Source organism: Rhamphochromis longiceps, linkage group LG19 (genome assembly GCF_057381845.1).
Source record: "Rhamphochromis longiceps isolate RC_006_pf linkage group LG19, R_longiceps_female_GT1.1, whole genome shotgun sequence".
Lineage (NCBI taxonomy): Eukaryota > Metazoa > Chordata > Actinopteri > Cichliformes > Cichlidae > Rhamphochromis > Rhamphochromis longiceps.
Window position 1 is genome coordinate 24,554,856 of NC_140575.1, and position 19,251 is coordinate 24,574,106.

The 19,251-nt window shown below is 39.4% G+C and overlaps 1 protein-coding gene across 2 annotated transcripts in view; it reads left to right on the forward strand.

The window, feature by feature from the left end:
* The first annotated feature begins 9,086 nt into the window (after window positions 1-9,086).
* Window positions 9,087-19,251, forward strand: part of uggt1 (UDP-glucose glycoprotein glucosyltransferase 1) — a 31,318-nt gene continuing 21,153 nt past the window's right edge. For both annotated transcript variants that reach the window (XM_085391353.1, XM_085391354.1), the window contains exons 1-11: window positions 9,087-9,146; window positions 13,316-13,454; window positions 13,724-13,803; window positions 14,499-14,629; window positions 14,729-14,841; window positions 14,922-15,096; window positions 15,875-15,971; window positions 16,079-16,157; window positions 16,410-16,510; window positions 18,579-18,678; window positions 18,804-18,864. In XM_085391353.1, the coding sequence (XP_085247479.1) occupies window positions 9,116-9,146; window positions 13,316-13,454; window positions 13,724-13,803; window positions 14,499-14,629; window positions 14,729-14,841; window positions 14,922-15,096; window positions 15,875-15,971; window positions 16,079-16,157; window positions 16,410-16,510; window positions 18,579-18,678; window positions 18,804-18,864 (1,107 nt within the window). In that variant the 5' untranslated portion in view covers window positions 9,087-9,115. The remainder of the gene's footprint in view (window positions 9,147-13,315; window positions 13,455-13,723; window positions 13,804-14,498; window positions 14,630-14,728; window positions 14,842-14,921; window positions 15,097-15,874; window positions 15,972-16,078; window positions 16,158-16,409; window positions 16,511-18,578; window positions 18,679-18,803; window positions 18,865-19,251) is intronic.

Consider the following 19,251-nt stretch of genomic DNA (forward strand, 5'->3'; position numbering starts at 1 on the left):
CCGGGCTGTGTTGTGGTTGTCACTGCGTGTCATTTCTGATGTTTCCCATTCTGTCACTTTATTATCAAGCATGAAAAATATCTCCCGTTTTTTTTCTTTTTTTTCTAGCTGGAAATTACATCCAAGGTACTGAACTTGAAAACGAGCCACATGTTCAATTACACTCAGTGATTTTTTGACAGCTTGAGTGGGAGCCGAGACCTGCAGGTTTCCACACTCCCATTCACAGGCCAATTTGTAACTAAAGGATTTCTTTCTTTTTTTCTTTTTTTTTACCTTTTGCCTACACTAACTGCAAAACTGTGACCCCATAAAGATGCCCGTTCCCCCACCTAATGACGGTCCTCAGTCCTGTCGCCAGTGATCTACAGCCTAATTCAATGTGCAGACACTCTGAGCCTGCCTGATGCACTTATATGCACACAAATATGCTTCTTCCTCTGCTGTGGCAGGTGGGTGTTTGCGAGGAAGAGGACAGCCTGTATAAATATAATTCCGTGTCCTTGGCTGAGCTTCCAGAGGAGAGAGGCCTCCACCCTGCCTCATCAACACACCAGTGAGCTTCAACTCTGACCTATCGAGGCAGGCGTAGAAAATAATTTGCCAGGACAGTGACGAGCAGGGCCAGTTGGCTGGAGGGAGATCAAAGCTGGCACGGACAAGAGCAAGAGTGTCGAGCAGATGAGGAATCAGAGAGAGTCTTTATGTAGGACATGAGGAAAGAGATGCTGGGTTTTTTTGTTTTTTTTCTGCCTGACATACGAACAGAAGAGCGGGATGGAAAAGGAAGAGCTGCGAAGCCTCTCTGGCAGCTGGCAAATGGTGTATTAGACTGAACGCAGTCTTTAATCCTCCCCCTAGCTCTGGGTCGCTGTCATTCCAAGTGCAGCTGGACTGGACAAACAATAATGGCTCGACCGTTGCAGAGGGGTGGACAGCTTTTGTGCGGCTGAACGTGTGCATGTGAGTGTTTGGGAGAGAAAGCGCTCGCTCGCTTTTGCAGTGGGAATCCAGCTCCAAGTTGATTGTACGGACTCTGGCTGCAGTCCATTATTAGCAGGTCAAACTGGCTACAGCTCCTCAGTGCTGGTCCCATACGTGCGCCGTGCAAACAAAGAAACTCTGGCGTTATTACTGCTTATTTTCAGCGTGGAATTCTGCAGATAAGTTCATACCGAGTTGCTCCCTTACGTGCATCGAGCCAGGCTATTGTAGTTCTGGAGGACTGCCCTGTTGGCGCCGGCAGCTGGTCACGATGGAGTTTGGTCTTTGTGTCCGGGCTTGAGTCATTTCCAGCAGTGGCATGGCTTAGACCCTCATCGCCAGATATACAATGTGGATAAATCTCTCTACACAAACAATTTGCAGAGTTTCAGTACCCTGTTTTGTCAGATTGTGAATGCGGAGGGCGGTGAGGGAGAGACAGCAGTCCAGAGTGGGAGTACGCATTTTTCCCTTTAGCAATAAAATAAATATGATTAGATGGACCATCTGGGGCTGTTATCTGACCTTCCACTCCACGTCTGGCTAATCTCCCAGGTCAACACCAAATCACCTCTCGTGATACTGCAGGATTGAACAGAAGAATCTAACCTCCCAGGCAGTGCTCTGCTGACTTACACTAGTGGGAGTCCAATCTGAAGGATCTCACAATCCTATTAGGCTTGAAAAATGTGTGTTCATTATGTTTGTTTGCACGCACGTGTGTGTGTGTGTGTGTGTGTGTGTGTGTGTGTGTGTGTGTGTGTGTGTGTGTGTGTGGGGAGCTTTGGAGCTGTGGGAGATCTAAAAGGCTGTTTAAAAGGGATAACATATTCACATTAAGTGACACATGGATCCTTCAGAGAACACAAAAAAATGCTACAGTGCAGGGAAAAAGTGATGCGCTCATTAAGCGTGTGCATTCTCAAAAGAAAGCACCTGGATGTTGTTTTTTGAACATTTTTAATGGACTAAGCAAATATTTTACTCAAACATATACATTTATCAGGGTGTAATTAAGGCTTCCCAACAAATTAATGCATTCTTATGAACTTTGAATTAATCAATTAAAAATATAGAGGTGCAGGCATCGGTTTGTGAAAGCGCCATGTAAGAGTTTCTGTGCAAGAGTAAATAAACGTGACTATATATTAACAGCTGAGGCGAACAGCGAACTGACAGCCTACACTCACTGCAGATGAATGACCAGAGTTGTCATACTGTAGCCACCAAGCCAGGATTATCCACTTTCAGTTCACCCAGCCTGCAATCTACTGACATCTAGTGGTGAGATACTGCATATTGTACCTTTAAGTTGTGGAGACGTTTCACCTCTCGTTCAAGAGGCTTCTTCAGTTCTAAAGCTAAAAGCTGGAGAATCCCAGCTAAAGCCTAGTGGGGGCTGTCCCCTTCAGAGGTGATCGTTGACCCGTTATTGATCATGTGAGGGTGTGGATCATTGCCATCACTGGGGGTTAAGGGTGAAACTACTGTAAGACCTTGGCTGACTTATTCACGTCACCTGAGGTAAATTTGTGAGTGGGGCTTGAAGCAATGCATTGTAGGTGGTTGACGTAAGCCACCACCATGCATTTGTGAAGTTTCTCCTGCGTAGAGATCCAAGCACTCCTCACTGCCCTGCACAGCATATGCTACATTGTTTAGTTAAGCTGTGGTGATGAAGTCCAGTTGCCTTCCTTCTTTTCAAGCTCTCGAGACTACCGTGACCTGAATGACTGAGAACCTGCGCAGATGTTTACGTACGGGTGTAAACAAAACGGTCCTCGTCTCCGGGTGTATTTATAGGAAGCGAGCTCAGATCAGCAAAGAGTGTTTGGTCGCTGTTATGTGGTGAATTAGCTTCATGTTAGTGACCCCAGCTGACCCTCATTATACAGTCAGGGACACATTTAATTAGCAGCAACTCACGTGAAACGACAAAATGTATTAATATTAATGGAGGTTTAATTGAGGTCGTTTTGGTCCCCCGTCGAGGCTTTACACCTCTAAAATGGCTGACGTGCGATAGTGTGAGGAGAGGGAGCCCACAGCCCGAGCTCGCCATTTCGAATGTGACCCCAGAGAAGATGGCAACCATCTCCCATAATTCATCTGAAGATGTCACCTTCCTGACAGATGAACAGGCCCTGTGGGCAATGTGTGTGTGCATGTGTGAGACGGGTTTTAGCTATACTTATGCGGACTAATGGGATGTTTAGGCCTGTCCTAATAGAGATATGGCTGAGTTTTCTGTGTATGTGTTAGATTTTGCGAGTCTGTCCGCATGGGCACGTCAAAATGAAGGTCAAAACCAGAAGGATAATTAATGTTGCTGCTTTTTATATAATGTTAAATCAAACCCTGGAACTGCTCCCTCTGGAGGATCAACTGTCCAATTTAATTTAGGCTGCTAGAGCGAGTAAATGAAAATGCAAGAGCCATGTCTCTGCACCCTGGGACACTGTCTCCGTACCTTTCATCTTCTTTATCAAGACCACACAACAGGTAGAAAGGCAGTCTGGCACATTTTACCAAATCTGCCCCACAGGGATTGTCTATCTAAAAGATATCGCACAAACTCAAGGTAAAGGTTTACAAAATGATCCCAGGTGCTCCCAGGGTTTTCAGTTTATCTACTTTTTCATTACCACATAACAAATACTTTTAACCAAAAGGACAGGTATGAATGAAGGATTTATTTCCCATGGTTATTACACTGTGCATATAGAATATGTAATTCCAGGAGCTGCATTTCAGAGTAATACCTAGAATCCCAAATACATATAGCTCAACAGCCACTACACACTGAACAATGCTCTCTCTTTTACAGTTCTACAACAGGTGAGTTTTTCAGATTTGGATCAGCACCGGAGACTTGACTTCAGAATATGCATGCTAATCAGTCACAACATTAGGAAGTGAAACATGTGTCTTATCATAGTGAAACGTGTGTAAGGGGTTGGATGTATTGGCACCAATTGAACAATTTTTCCTTGAAGTTGATGGGCAAGTATAGTATCTGAGTGAGATCAGGGTCATGGACTGTAAAGATTGATCCTAATTTGACATAGACAAAGTGTATGGAGACGGTCATGAGAGAGGTACAACAGTGAGTGTCTATTATGAACATAAAAAAGCATTGTCAGATTTTAATGTACCATGCAATACCATGAGGAGAGCAGCAGGTTGGGAGCAGCTTCATATTTCAACATAGCAATGATCCCAAATACACTGCCAATGTGGTAAAACTATACTTGGATAGAAAACAAACAATGCAACACTGTCAGTCATGGATTGGCCTCCCCAGAGCGTGGGCCTCAATAATATGGAAGCAGTGTGCAATCAACTTGACAGAGAACGGAACAAAAGGCAGCTATCCAGTGAAGAGCTTTGAATGCCCTTCAAGAAGCCTGGAGAACTATTCCTGCAGACGACTTAAAGAAATTATTTGAAAGCTGAATAAGACATTTCAGGTCGTGTTGAAGAACAGCGGCAGTAAAGTGAACTGACGAGCCAGGGGGATGCTGGCGGGAGGGGCTCTTGCAAGGCTGAAATGAACTTTTTTGTTTCAAGTAATTAGCATCATAATTAAGCTGCCTGAATAAATAAGTTGGGAGACTGAACCTTGATTTAAAAGGATTGTGTAGGCTTTCTAATGCCCCTTTCACCCTTTACAAAGTACGACAAAATAGTTTAGTCCAGTCCTTTGTATTCCCAGAAAAGCAAAACGTATCAAAAACAAAAGAAAGGGAGGAAAGTAAGCAAACTAAGGGAAGTCAGCTGTGTAAAGTCAGTAACAGGTTAAGTTGCTTGGTTCACCTATCAGCAGCTGGTAAAGAAAGTGAGGCAATGTGGAATGTGACTCCATATCTATCAGAATGACCCAGCACAACTTGAAATTCGTGGCCCTTAATTTCAACAACAGACTCCAGATATTCAAGATGAGACACAAGGTGAGCTCATATAGTGGCAATTGACAGTTTTTCCAAGGAATTATATGTTCTGGTAGCAGGTTCAGTTGAAAACTTAGCAAAGCCATCGTCAGGCAGCATTAAGCTTTATTCTGTGTTAGGCCCACAGTTTTTAATTGGTATGCCATGAGGTAAGCAAGAGATTTTGAGGAAGCCAGTGAATTTCAAGCAGTTGAAAGAGTAGTTTAAAAATACCACAATGACTCTGCTTTTTAATGTAACCTTTTTTTTTAAAGTAGGTTGTCAGTTATATGTGGATGAATAGATTTATTTATCTTTTTCTAGTTCTAATAAAACACCATCAGACAGCACACTAACATGTGTACACCCTCGAAAACCATTTAATGTTTTACTTAATCACACAGTATATCCACAAGACTGTTAGAGTGAACACTAACAGAAAATAGCTATTATATATCAAATCATTGCACATATCATAAACCTCATTTAACCTAATGCATTGTAACATAATGCTCTTCTGCCAACTCAGCCAAGGTACTATAATTACACTGATGCAGGTCTATAAACACAAATAGGTTTGGATACTTATTTAAACGGACTATTATCGAGATGATTTCATTATTTACAGTCATTACGATGTCCCTTAGTCTCTGACCTTTGATGTGCCATAGCACCAAAAAGGTTGAAAACAACATCAGGCTGTCTGTGCAGCAGAAGATATAAGTCATAGAAGCTGATGGAAGTGAATATGCAAGAACAATAATGGCCGCCCTGAGGGTGATGGTGAGGATGAGGAGCAGACATTGTGTGTTAGAAACTCAGATTTGACTTTTAAACTTTGTTTATAAACCATAAGCATCATGAATTCTTATATAAATTAAGAAAATAATACAATCATAAACTTAATACTCGAAGCAAAACTTATTTAACCATACAAACCGTGCATATTTATGAATGTATCAGTGATTTTCTTTTTATGCAATATGGTCTATGAACACAAAATCATAAGATGTGCAAGACACACACGAATCAAGAAAGAAAGGAGGCCCACAGAGACTGCCTGAAGTTCAGCTCTACAGTCCTGTTGAAGAATAAATATTGTCACACCAGATATTGACTTTCGAGCTTGTTAAAATCTTACAAACTCTGCTTATGCCTGATTTACTGTATTCCTATTTATGTTTCCTCGTGTTTCAATAAATATTTATCCAAAATATTAAGAAATTGGGAATAGTTCAAGACCTTTCCGACTGCTCATGCTGACCACTGTCAAAGGCCCATAGTGGACATATGGGTGTCAGAATTCACTCATAGAGCAATGGAAGAAGGTCCTGTTTGGTTTTATGAAGTGCATCTTGTGCATGTGTCAGTTACATCGGTAACAGAAGTCAGAATCTTTATTGTCATTGTGCTTTAAGTAGAACGAAATTGTGTGCAAACCCGTTCGGCTCAAGTGAAAAGTGAAAAGAGCGCATTTTTAAAAGAAAAATAAATAAGACAAGAGAAACCTCTGTATATAAAAAAAAAGAAAGCACTGTAACAGGAGACAGCAGGGTGCATGATTGGCAGAGGTGGCAAAAGCACAGGCATTCTACACTTAAAAATGCTTGTGTTAAAAAAATATTCAGATAAAGGTTAAAATACTGATTCAATTTCTTTGCTCAAGTAATAATTAAAAAGTAATGACTCTGAAATGTCCTCAAAGTATAAAAGTAAACAGGAGCTCTTTGGAAGACATTTCTACTGGGTATTTTTGTGAAAAGCTATCTGAACCTCATGTCATACTAATATAAAAATACAAGAATTCAAAATGCAAGGAATTACAAACTTACAAAACTACAAAATTTAGCTGGGATAGGCTTCAGCTCTCCCAGGACCCTTATGAGGATGAGCAGAAGAGAACGGATGGTTCTTCCTCCATCTCTGAGTAAAGTTATCAGTCATTCTTTTGTCTTTCTGAGAAACACAGCAGATGCACATTTAACTAGCAGACACACTGCACAGAAAAACTACACAGGGAAATGTTGTAGTTGAAATGATATGCTTTCAAAAGCAACCCCTTTCATTCCTTTTTTGTAGCATAAGCTAGATGCCGTAATACAGCAACCACAACTTCTGTACATCTGCACCAAAAAGATAATAAATAATGCATGAACTATATGCTTTTTTTGGTTCTTTCATCTCATCTCATGTAATTATATTTACCTACAAATACTTAGCATAAACCACTTTTTAAACAAGACAACATTTTACTGTTTTTAAACACATTTTCAACACATAAATACTTCCTTCTAACTGTATGACGTTTTTAATTCTCTTGTAATTTCTTTTTTTTTCTTTTTTTTTATTATTGACATTTTAGAATCACTATACAATACCATCAACTTCAGCTATCTTTCAGTACATATATTTTTTTTCTTTTTTTCTATATTTAAACAACTAAAATAACCATACAATAAGAATGAAAGAAGAAGAAAAAAAGAAAAAGAAGCAAAACAGGAAATAACAAACAACATAAATAAAAAATACATAAGGAAAAAGAAAAAGGAAAGAAAAATAAATAAATAAATATAGGGAGTGTGTTTTTGTTTCCATTAATATAACTAATATAACTAATATTTCCTCTAGTCTTCTAGTAGTTAACAAAGTCAAAATCTAAAGCAAAAGCAAAAACTGGCCTGCGTTTTCTAATGTAGTCCATCCATTTCTTCCATCGTGATACAAACAGGTCCCTCTTGTAGTTCACATCAATTCTCTTGTAATTTCATTCTTACCGTAGACTAGGAATGTCTTGTTATTTCAGCTTGTCTCATTAACAGTTTCAACACTGTTCAGCGAGTAGTTTACAGACATGTCTGCATCTTCCATGCAAACTGCTGAAGACCACAGCAATCACAAGCAGATCGATGCAGCACTGTACACCTCTTTGCAACCTCCAGTAATCACTTGCCAACTGTTTAAAACTAAGGTCTAAGAACAAAAGAAGAGAGCACAAAAAGCAAAGAAATGACTGAACTGTACAAATAGAAAAGGCTAAATAACGTTGTCTTTAGCCAATAAGAGCAGTTTATTGTAACTGTGTTCGAGTTTGAATTACAATTAAAAATTTAAAAAATATTCTATTGGAGTCTTTCTTCATTTGTGTTAATCATTTGTGTTTTCTCACAGTCCTTTTGAAAGTTCTGATTGATGGTTGATCATTGTGAAAGAAAGAACTCAAGTTTGACTATCTCCATTAATATAGAGATCAAATGTGCCTATGTCCTGCAGTTTTTGCTGGTGGGTTTATTTTAATTTTTTCTAAGTAGGAAAGGGACAACAGTCTTTAATCACATGTTTATATGTAATATAGGAGGACAGTTGAATAGTGGAACATCTGTGATGCACAGAAGTATTAGGTAGTATATAGTATAAGTAAGGTTAAGCTACTACATAATACAGCGGCACCCCAAAAAGTACAGTATATTTACACTGTAAGATGTAAAATTAAAAATTAACCATACAAAATGCCTGGAAATTTACTTAAAATGACTTACACTATAATTCTTCTTTCTTGTTAAATCTTGAACTATTACCCCCTTATTGTAGTCTATTTACTACTAAGTATTTGTAGGTAAATATAATTATATTGTAATTCCAGGTGATAATACGTGGAAATTCCATTTAATTCTAAGATAATTACACCCTTTGTCAGGCCCGTATTAAAAAGTGTTTGTTACCTGAAGCACTTTGTTACTTCCCACCTCTGACCATTGGGAAACAAGCTAAAAGAGACAATGGTAAGTCCTTGGTTAGTGCTATTGCCAAGAGCTGGCAATACTTTCTTTTCAAATATCTTTAAGTGGGTGCTGCTTTTTTTGTCAGTGGTTTTAATAATACGGCTTATTAAATTATGTATTTTCTGCTTCTCACTTCTTACACTTTTAAAAAATAATGTCCTTTCACATAGTTTACTTAAATCAGGAAAATAATTTTAGGCAACAACACTAACAACAACAATAATAATGAATATAAAAAGAAAAAGGATTTTGACAGTCTTTGTTTTTAATTAGTGAATCAATTATCAGCGAAATTTGCAGTTCACCGTCTAAGGCACGTCTTATTAGTTAATCATTTATTGCTGAGAGGTTCAGTAATTTTGAACAGGCAACATTGTGGTTGCCTAATGAGCCTGTCAGGACCCGCCCACTCCACAGCGGATCATGAATTCAGGAAGCTACCGAGCCGGCTTCGGTGAGACTAAATCATTAATTTTCTGTGTTGTGGAGCTTCATACGCTTGTAGCTAAGGCTGTGTATTGTCTTTTCAACAGAATATGACAATTTGTGCGTGTAAGTAAACAAAAACAGGTGCAATCGGGCAGTTTTGCTTTTGTGCGGGAGGCGTTAGCTAGCATTAATTTCAGGTAGCGCTAGCTCGCCGTGAGTTTTCCGGCTTTGAATGGGCTCTGAAGAGTAAATATAGCAGACATTAGAGCTGGTTAAACCAGTAAAATTTGAACGTGTGAGGTGTTTGTTACAATTAGCAGTTAACTCGTGATTACAGCTATTATGACAGCTCTGAGGGTTGTCATTGAGACAGCCCGGATGTCCAAACTGTGCACTCATTGGACGGATGAGCCACGCTGAACTCTCCCATTGGATAGAAATGATGGCACGTTTTGTTTACAGCCTCAGCATCCTGCTCTGCTGTAATTAAGCGTAACACTATTAAAGAAATCTGTAACGTTATGATATGGCGATGAAGGGTTCATGCATTTCCTCCTCGTCAGTTTGTCTCTTCTTTTTGTCCTCTCAGACCTTATATCTTAGAGTTATTTAGAGTTTGACTTGCTGGTCACCCAGGTGTCTTTCAATGAAGTGTAGTGTACCCAGCAGATTATACATAACCACTGGTTCACTACCCATTGGTTGTTTTGTGGTAGGGTATTTGAACTCGCCCTTTTGGCCCAAAAAACACACTCGCCCCTTCTACCAGGCAGAGTATCATTATTGACCATAGCAAGATAACTTCCAACTACTGTGATATTGGATTAGTTACAGCAACACCACCAGCCTGAACCACTGATAGGATGCAGAATGGGTCCATTCTTTCACTGTGTACCTTCTGCTGTAGCCAGCCTGCTTTAAAGTTTGATGTTTTGTGCATTCAGGGATGCTCTTCTGCATACATTGGTTACAACCAGTGGTAATTTGTGTCTTATTCCCTTTCTTCCTCATTTCTGCCATCAGAATGGGGAAGAACTTTACATGCCTATATTAATTGAGTTTCTGTCATGTGATTGGCTTATTAGATATTTGTGTTTAAAAGCATTTGAACAGCTGTAAAGATGAACTGGCAGGACACATTTACATTTACTGGTGCTGGCTTTTGTCATTATATATTTATAGTCTATTCTTTGGAGATCTCTATCACCAGTTCCTGTAATAATGTCTCTGACTGAAGTAGGCAGCACTCGATTGATCAATTTTGTGTGGAAGAAGAGTGAAATGATACTTGATAGTATCAGGCTATATGTGAACATGCACAGAGCCTGAGGCGAAAGGTCTAGGTTAGTAGACAAAGCTGATAACTGCTGTTTTGATACCTGTTAATTCTGACCAGGTTTTTAGAGTTTATTGAGCCAGGTAACACAAAGAAACAAGGTTACTGGTGCATCCTCTTTAGGCCTTTAAAGGCTCTAAGGCTTTTTTTTAAGCCGTTCTAAATACTGAACTCCTAAAAAAATATTTCTAAAATGCAACAATATGGAAAACCTGGCATCATACCGATGTTTAAATTTGACAGATGATCCTGATACCAGCATTAATTATTTATTTCATTAATTTTTCATTGCTGTTTATTTGTCTTTGTTGAGCTCTGATCCAGGGCAAAAAATGATCAGACACAAAAAAAGTAAACCTCAGCCACCACCTTTGGTAAATGTTATTTTGTTTCCACACAGTAATCGGCAAGGTCTGACATTGCTGTGTGGTTAATAGCTGTGCATCCCAAAAGCAAGAAGAAAAATTGTCATATTAACATACGATAAAATATAACTAATATAACTTTTACAATCGTGAATAGGAAGCATTGTGTTATGTTATTTGCAGCTAAACTTGCACAGGTAAATGATTCTGCATAATATGAGGAATAAAATGTTTAAAAATCCAGCTTTGTTTAGATTAATTACAGTTTTTTTCCCATGAAGTGATAAATAATGACCAGGTGTTTCTTTTCTTTAATATTTAATTTATGTGTATTCTTGTATAATTGCTAAGTAGTCAAACATGTAGAATCAGTTGCACAGCTTGAGGAGATGATCTGGTACCTTGCTTTAGGTGAACACTTCACAACCGTGTTTGAATTTCTTAGCAAATTATCAGTATCCTACTGTGCCTGGCAAGCCTTATGTTGTCGGCAGCACTGCTGAAGGCGGTATCACGATGTTAATAAGGAGTCTTAAGGATATTTTCTGACACTACACTTGTTGAAGCAGCGCAATGTGTCCTACTATTAAGATGATTATAAAGTCTAGACCACATAATCATACATATGTGTAAAACAATAATATTAATTTTGTTTATTTTAATTTTAAATGACTAACTTGGAACCATTTATTGTTTGAGCAGACTTTTTATTTAATAACAGGATTTGATCAGATCTCAATATTATTCAGTGGAAAGCTGATAAAAGCCTGTTATGCACACCCTGTGGCACTGAATAATGGATCGTTCAGTGCCGTCAGAAATTAGAGTTCACCCACCATACTGTGGTCTTACAAATACATACAAAGGCAAAAACAACGCTCATTTTGTCCATTAAAATATAAGAATTGTTTGTCCTTGCTACTGAAACAGTTTTGCGTGTAGTTTAGTTAACAGACTAACATAAAAAGACCGCAAAGGAAGAACTAACTCCTTCCATCTATTTATTTTGTTGTCTGTTTATCGGAGCCGGGTTGCGGGCGCAGCAGCCTGAGCAGAGAAACCCAGACTTCCTCCTATCCAGGCCACCTCCTCCAGCTTATCCGGGAGAACACCGTGGCCTTCCTAGGGCTGCTGAGAGATATAGTTGCTCCAGTGTGTCCCGAGACTACCGCACGGCCTCCTCCTGGTAGGACATACCCACCTCACCCAGGAGGCTTCCTAATCAGATGCCCAACCCATCTCAACTGGCACTTTTCAATGTGGAGGAGCAGTGGCTTTACTCTGAGACCCTCTCAATTGACTAAAATCTTTACCCTGTCTCTAAGGGCAATCCCAGCCGCCCTTCTGAGGGAGCTCATTTCTCCCACTTGCATCCACCATCTCATCCTTTTGCTTGTGACCAATAAACGAGTGAGGTGGGGACTTAAATCGACCTTGCTCAGGAAGGCTAACTTTATTTTTGTCATATTGCTGTGCAATATAAATACAATAAAATCAACCAATTATGTTAAAATCAGTGCCCTTACAGCCACTGAATATTTGGTGTTTAATTAAGGTGAAATCCAAATATAAGTTGCTAAAAATAATATCATTTGGAAATGTTGTTTGCAAGAACTCATGAGAGCATAAATGAAATTATATGATAAGCAAAAATGTGTAAAAATGGCAACATGTGTTTTCTATTTAAGCGCTGTTGCTCTTTCTTCAGAGGTCTCTTTGAAACATTTCCTTGTTTCAGGAGCTTTTACTCTGAGTTGAGATGTTGTATCCTACGGAGGGTCTTTTGAAGCAAATTCTAGGTAAAAAAAAAAAGCACCACGGTACAAAGGTTAGAACTGCACATAGACGGCCTCATTTGATCCCTGTGTTCCCTAAGTCCATATGGCCCCATCCATGAAGAAAACCAAGGTTTAAATATGTTCAATTCAAAGGTCATCTTTAGTATATAAAAGTGTCAGCAAACAGTAGCACCAACGCATTAGGACAGAGTGTAAGCAACTAAATGTTATTAATATACAATTAATAATATATGTTGGTTATACACAGTAGTTGTAGTATGTTATATCTGTATGTTTTTATTTGAGAGAGAATTAACTGCATTCTTGGAAATCTGCATAAACAGAGCTGAATTTGTTAAAGGAAATGATTTATTGTTATTAAAGGTTTGACAGTGGCTACATATTGTGTTGTATTTCCGTTTCCATGTTTTTATTGTCTTCATCTTTCAATGGCATCTTTGTGGTCACTGAGCTTGTAGTTTGTTAGGATCTGCCTCTGTGTTTTATCTCTGTTGGCAGTGAGATGTTCAGCCAATTCGTACAGAGCCAGATAACATTATAATCTACTTTGGTGGCTGAGTGGGCTCCGTTCTTCACTACCGCATAGCACAATGGGCGGGATGATACTATCATTCACACTGTTTATTTTTGAGCTCGACTTTAACAGCAATGTGGAAATCTTTAGCCTCACTTCCCAACTCTTCTGTTCCCTCAGGTGTAGGCTTGAGGATGTGGCTTCTGTGGATCGTGCTGCTCTCGCTGCTCTCTGTCGCATCTGGGGGTGCGGACTCAAAGGCTGTCACAACCACTCTTACAACCAAATGGGCTGATACACCGCTGCTGCTGGAGGCCAGGTATGACACTGCACTGCTCAAAGGGAGCAGCACTTTGGCTGCATTACATATAAATTACATTTCAAAAGGAGATAATAGATAAATCAGTGTTCTGAGGTCATTCATGTGACTGTCCTCTAAGTGAGTTTAAACTACACTTCTGTCTCACTGATATGTCCTTGAGGAAGACTGTGAATAATTAAGGGCTTTAGGTGTTGTGCTGTTTGCAGTAGCTGACACTATGCATTTCCAGCTTATGAGACCGCCACTTTCATATTCTCCTTCCCCAGTGAGTTCATGGCAGAGGAGAGCCAGGAGAAGTTCTGGGACTTTGTAGAGGCCAATCAAAACATAGAAGGAGAGCATGACGGTAAAGTAAAACTTTGGACTCTGTGGACAAGATTTCACTTTTAGTTTCTGCGCTGTGAGCAGCTGAATTTATGATGTGTATGCAGCATCTTGGCAGTAATTGCATTGTCGGGGTTTTAGCCACATACTCGTTGGAGCAATAACACAATAAAAAGTGTATCTCAGTTAGACCAGAACTGCTGTAACACAATTTCAAGGGGACCTATTATGCTTTTCCTTATTCTCTTTATTATATATACTGTACCAGTGGTGGTTACTCATATTAAATTTGGTCAGATTTTCCGATATTGAGGTCAGCGCTTGTGCAAGTAATCCCAGTGAAAACTCAGGCTTCAGATTGCTCTGAACACAGTTTTTTCTCCTTTTTTTGATTATGGCACCTTATGTTGTAAGTGAGAACAGATATTCTCTCAGCACAGCAGCCCCGTCCACCTGCTGTTCAGACCTTCCGTTTGTGAGGCCCAGCGAATTAGAAGAAAGTTTGCTTGCAGGGAGCGTGACCCTGAAGCGAGATAAGATCTGTGGTTATTGCCTCACAGCCCAGTGTAACATAAAAAAGGATTATTCTGAATTGTGAATTCTGCAAAGCTATTTAATATAGATTACAGTAATTAAATATGAAGGGTAATAGGTCCTCTAGGGAGGGGCGAGACCACACCGAAATCTTACGTGTGCACATTTGCTGTCCCCACACAGACACAGATCAGGCCTACTATGATCTGATCATGAAGAGAGCCAGTGCCTTGCTCAGCTCCGTCCAGTTAAACATGCTGAAGTTCGCACTCTCACTGAGAGCTTACTCTGCAACAGTACACTCCTTCCAACAGGTAACAGCAGGGCAATTTAAAGCTGTTTTGAAGGCTTGAGCATACATGTGAGTAGGATGATATTAGTACTGATTATGCTTTTTGGGTGTATATTTTTAGATAGCGTCCACTGAGCCGCCTCCTTCTGGCTGCTCAGCTTTTTTGAGCATCCACGGAGAGAAGACCTGTGATGCAGAGAAGTTAGAGGCACTCCTAAAAAGTGCACCTCAAAGGTAAAAAAAAGTCACATACATCTAAAGCAAAAGGATTACGAATTATATTATTAAGATTAAATTTTTTTTCTCTCTTCCAGGACAAAGCCATATCTTTTTAAAGGTGATCATAAATACCCAGGTTCAAATCCAGATGCTCCTGTTGTGATTCTTTACGCCCAGTTTGGGACGGCAGATTTCCAGAAGCTTCACCAAGTCATTCTATCCAAAGTTAATGAAGGCTCGGTGACCTACGTGCTTCGCCACTACCTGCCTGTAAGAATTGCTTTACTTCTAATATAATTTAAATGAGAAGATCACAATAGATTGAGCGTATTTAGGTCACTACTACCGGTATGTGAAATTATCAATAAAGCAAATGTTTTCCATGTCAGGAATAGTTTTATAAGTGTAAGTTGGTTTATAGTCATGTGGTGAAATCCCAAAGTTACTTTGGGCTCCTGTGTTTTATCCTCGTCTTACAAAAAAAAATCTGCAGTTTAAGACGGTCCTCATTTACACCTGGGATGAAAAGAGCTTCTCCAGTTCCTCATGCTAGACTGCAAGTTTCTCAAGTTGGATTACTTTCCCCTCACATGCAAATCCATTTGATAGTGTTTTTCTTTTTTTCCCTCCCCCTGATTATGCTAAATTATTCTCACCATCTGTCTTTCAGGCAGGAAGTCCTGGGCACTAGAAAGGCTGTAACATTTAACTCTTACTCTGTGCATATAGCTCTGGGGCCAGACCAGGGACAGTTAGTGGCTTAAGTACTTAGCAAGCTGGTTGTCTGCACATGGAAGATAGTCAGCAAGCACATGCATTTATAATGTGAGTGGGATTTATTTTTTTTACAAGTGGGAACACAAGAACGTTCACAGAGCTTTTTACATTAAGAAAAAAAATTTTTTTTTGTTTTGTCATCAGGTTAGCATAACTGTGTCTTTTAATCTGTTTGCAAATGCAATTAATTGCAATTAAGCGTTTTCTGTGTGTGACACAATTATAAGCATGTGATGTCCCATCTTTTCTTATTTTTCTTCTTCTTCTGCAGAAGTCAAGAGGAAAGAAGGTGTATCTGTCCGGGTATGGAGTGGAGCTGGCCATCAAAAGCCAGGAGTACAAAGCAAAGGATGACACACAAGTCCAAGGTGTACATACTCACAGGAAGACACACAGTCGATACACACATGCCCACAGTGTTGTAATCCCAGAGGAGTCCTGACTTGAAAATCGAGTTAATTGATTGTGGTTTCAGGGGCAGAGGTGAATGCTACAATGATCGGAGAGAATGATCCAGTGGATGAGGTTCAGGGATTCCTTTTTGGCAAACTCAAGTGAGTGACTCTGTGTCAGCCTATGATAAAAATTCAAAGCTTGGATTAGGTCCAGGAATTGCACCACACTCTCTCAGCCAAGCCTTTCTTTTTTTTTTTTTCTTTTTTTTTCCTCCTGTCTTGAAGCACCGACCACATCTGTGCTCAACTAACCAGAAATAATCAAATCAATCTGTGAATCCAACAACTTTTTCTTAATTAGCACTTAAGTCATTTAACAGATGCATGCATTCTGTCCATCTTTCTCACTAGGACCCTCTACCCGGAGCTCAAGGAACAGCTTAAAGAATTGAGGAAGCATTTAGTTGAAAGCACCAACGAGATGGCACCTCTGAAAGTCTGGCAAATGCAAGGTGGGCCTCTTTCCAAATTTAATTGTCTTATTTCAGACATCAGCAGATTTTTCTGTGTTTGCAGTTTCCTTCTGAGTGATTGGTTTTGACAATATGAACAGGCTCTGTAAGGAAGTATCTGTTTCTGGTATTACACGTGTAAATAAATAATGATAACACAATGAAACAAACTTGTCAAAACTGACCGAGTCAACATCTTGACAGGCTAGCAGAAAATAAACTGTGAGGCCCTCTTAATCTACAGATAACACCTGTGGGCATTGCTCCTGTGACTTAATTTTTCAGAGAATCAATTTTATGATCCTGCAAATATACCTGCAGGACTTGAACTTCGTTCTCTATCTATTACTTCCATAGCTATGGCTGACAAAGACAATTATCCGATGGGAAAAATCCCATGTCCTCATACCCATTAAATTCAAATCAATTGTTAGCTGACCCAGAGCGTCCTCTGACGTTCTTACAATTTCACAGGAATATCTCGTTACACAATCATTTTAAAGATACCCTCCTTACTCCACAAATGGGGGAAAAAAAAAGATCATTTCAAGGTTTTTTTTTCTAGCACAGAATGGGCCTTTGGGGAGTGACTACAGACAGCAGAAAACATAATCGCCGCCTACAGTAAAAGCAGTCAGCCTGTGCTTCCTAGAAGCCCATGTCTTTTCTGGGATTTCCTAACATGTGTTAAATAGAAAAAATGCCCAATATGCTTAACTATTACCAACTAGTTGGTAGTAGTTTTCATTATAGGTAGAGGACTGGTTAATGCGAGTCAAACAGGTGGACCAAGAAATGGGTCCACCTCAAAACAGTATTATATGAGAGAAAATAAACTGTATCTGTAATTTCACATGCTAGCACCGTACATATACTGTATTTGTTTAAATCATCTGTTAACCATGGGAGTTTCCTGAACTATTAGAAAGTTAAAAACGCTTTCCTATTCTCTGTCTCAACAACCCTTTGATCAGGAATAAATGAAAATAAATTAACATTGGCTTCTCCAGTTGTCTTCTGTTGCTTTAACCATGATGTCATTCCACCTGTAAATCAAACTAGCAGCTGAAAATGTATCTGTATCGATCTCTGATCTACGACTGCAATCGATCACTGTCCTCTTGATGCGTTTGAGCCATAATACCTTGAAGACATGAAAGCTTTGTCTGCAGCAATATAAAAGCATTGATTAAGATGACATCATATATTGATTAACAGTTCAAACTCACTCTCACAGATGCAATCACATATACTTTTTAATTTTGTCATTTTCTTTTTGATGTTATCGAGCAAATAAAAAATTATATTGGCTCCAGCTCATCTGTTATGTTTATGTTTCTTAAAGAAAACGCTTCCGTATGTAAAAGGTCAGCCTATCAGTAGGTGTAATCAGGATGTGAGCGTTCGGCTGCTTTTATATTTGGCAAATAAAGGCTCCGAGGAGATGAGGAGGTTGAACTCGACTGTCAGACTGTCATGTGGGCGTCTGTCTTTATCTCCTAACCCTGTGGGGCTCATTAGCTCAGCCTGTTTACAAAGAGAGGGAGACCTCCAGAGGCTAATAATCACACAGACTACAACACCATTACAGAGATGCTCACTGCATTGAAATAATCCTCACTGCTCTCTTCCCTCCTTGCACACCAAAGCTCCATACACCCCTTTATCTTTTCCACACTTACAAATTAACGTGATGATAAGTATATCTGCGTTTATATCAATTTAAGGTGGCGAACATCATAAACATTATTCCTGCTCAACACAAACATTTCAGCATCGACACTTTAATGTGAATCGTAATTTGCCCATATGAAATGTCTGTGTTGTACAGAGCTGCAAGCATATAGCCTTAGTCCTTTTAAATAATCAAGAGTAAGTTAACGATCTTTGAAGCAGCCCTTGTCTTTGTTTTATGTCTAAGTGCTCACATGTCTTCTAATTATGATCATTGTTTCTTTTTTCTTCTTTTCCTGTGTTTCCTGTTCTTCTTACTAATTTTTCCACTCATCTCTTTCCCATTCTGACCCTCATCGCCTGCCTGAACATCCACCCACCTTCTCTTTTACAGATCTGAGTTTCCAGACAGCTGCTCGCATTCTTGCTGCTCCTGCTGTTGATGCCCTCAATGTTATGAAAGACCTCAGTCAGAATTTTCCCACCAAGGCCAGGTAGAGGAGAAACGAAAACACACACAGATACACACACATGAGCAGTAACTACAATAAGAAGCTTGGTTTGTGTAGATTTTGGATAGTCAGCAGTTTCACAGTTCAGTCTTCCTTTTCTCTCCCAGGTCAATCACTAAAACTGTGGTCAACTCGGAGATCCGTAAAGAGATTGGCGAGAATCAAAAGGTACATGTTTGATCATCTTCTATTTTTTCCCACTTGCCCTTTTGTAACACAATGAAAACATTTCTGCTTTTGGTTAAAGATGAAAATGAACCCTTTAGTCTCTTTCACTTTCTTTTAACATCATGAATGCAGTTAATAGGCCTTCATGTGCTTGTTAGACTAACACTAAATGACTTGATCATTTCAGGTATTTTCAGGTTTAGAAACCACATGTAATTGTTACAACATGAATTAAGCTGACTTAATTTATGCAACATTACCTCCGATCCCAACCTCAACACGATGTGTCAGTGTCTTTAGTCTTTATATTCCTCTCTCTGATGTCATACGTCTTTGCTGTGTGACTTGGGGAAAAAACAATACTGATGTCACATAAAAATCTCATTA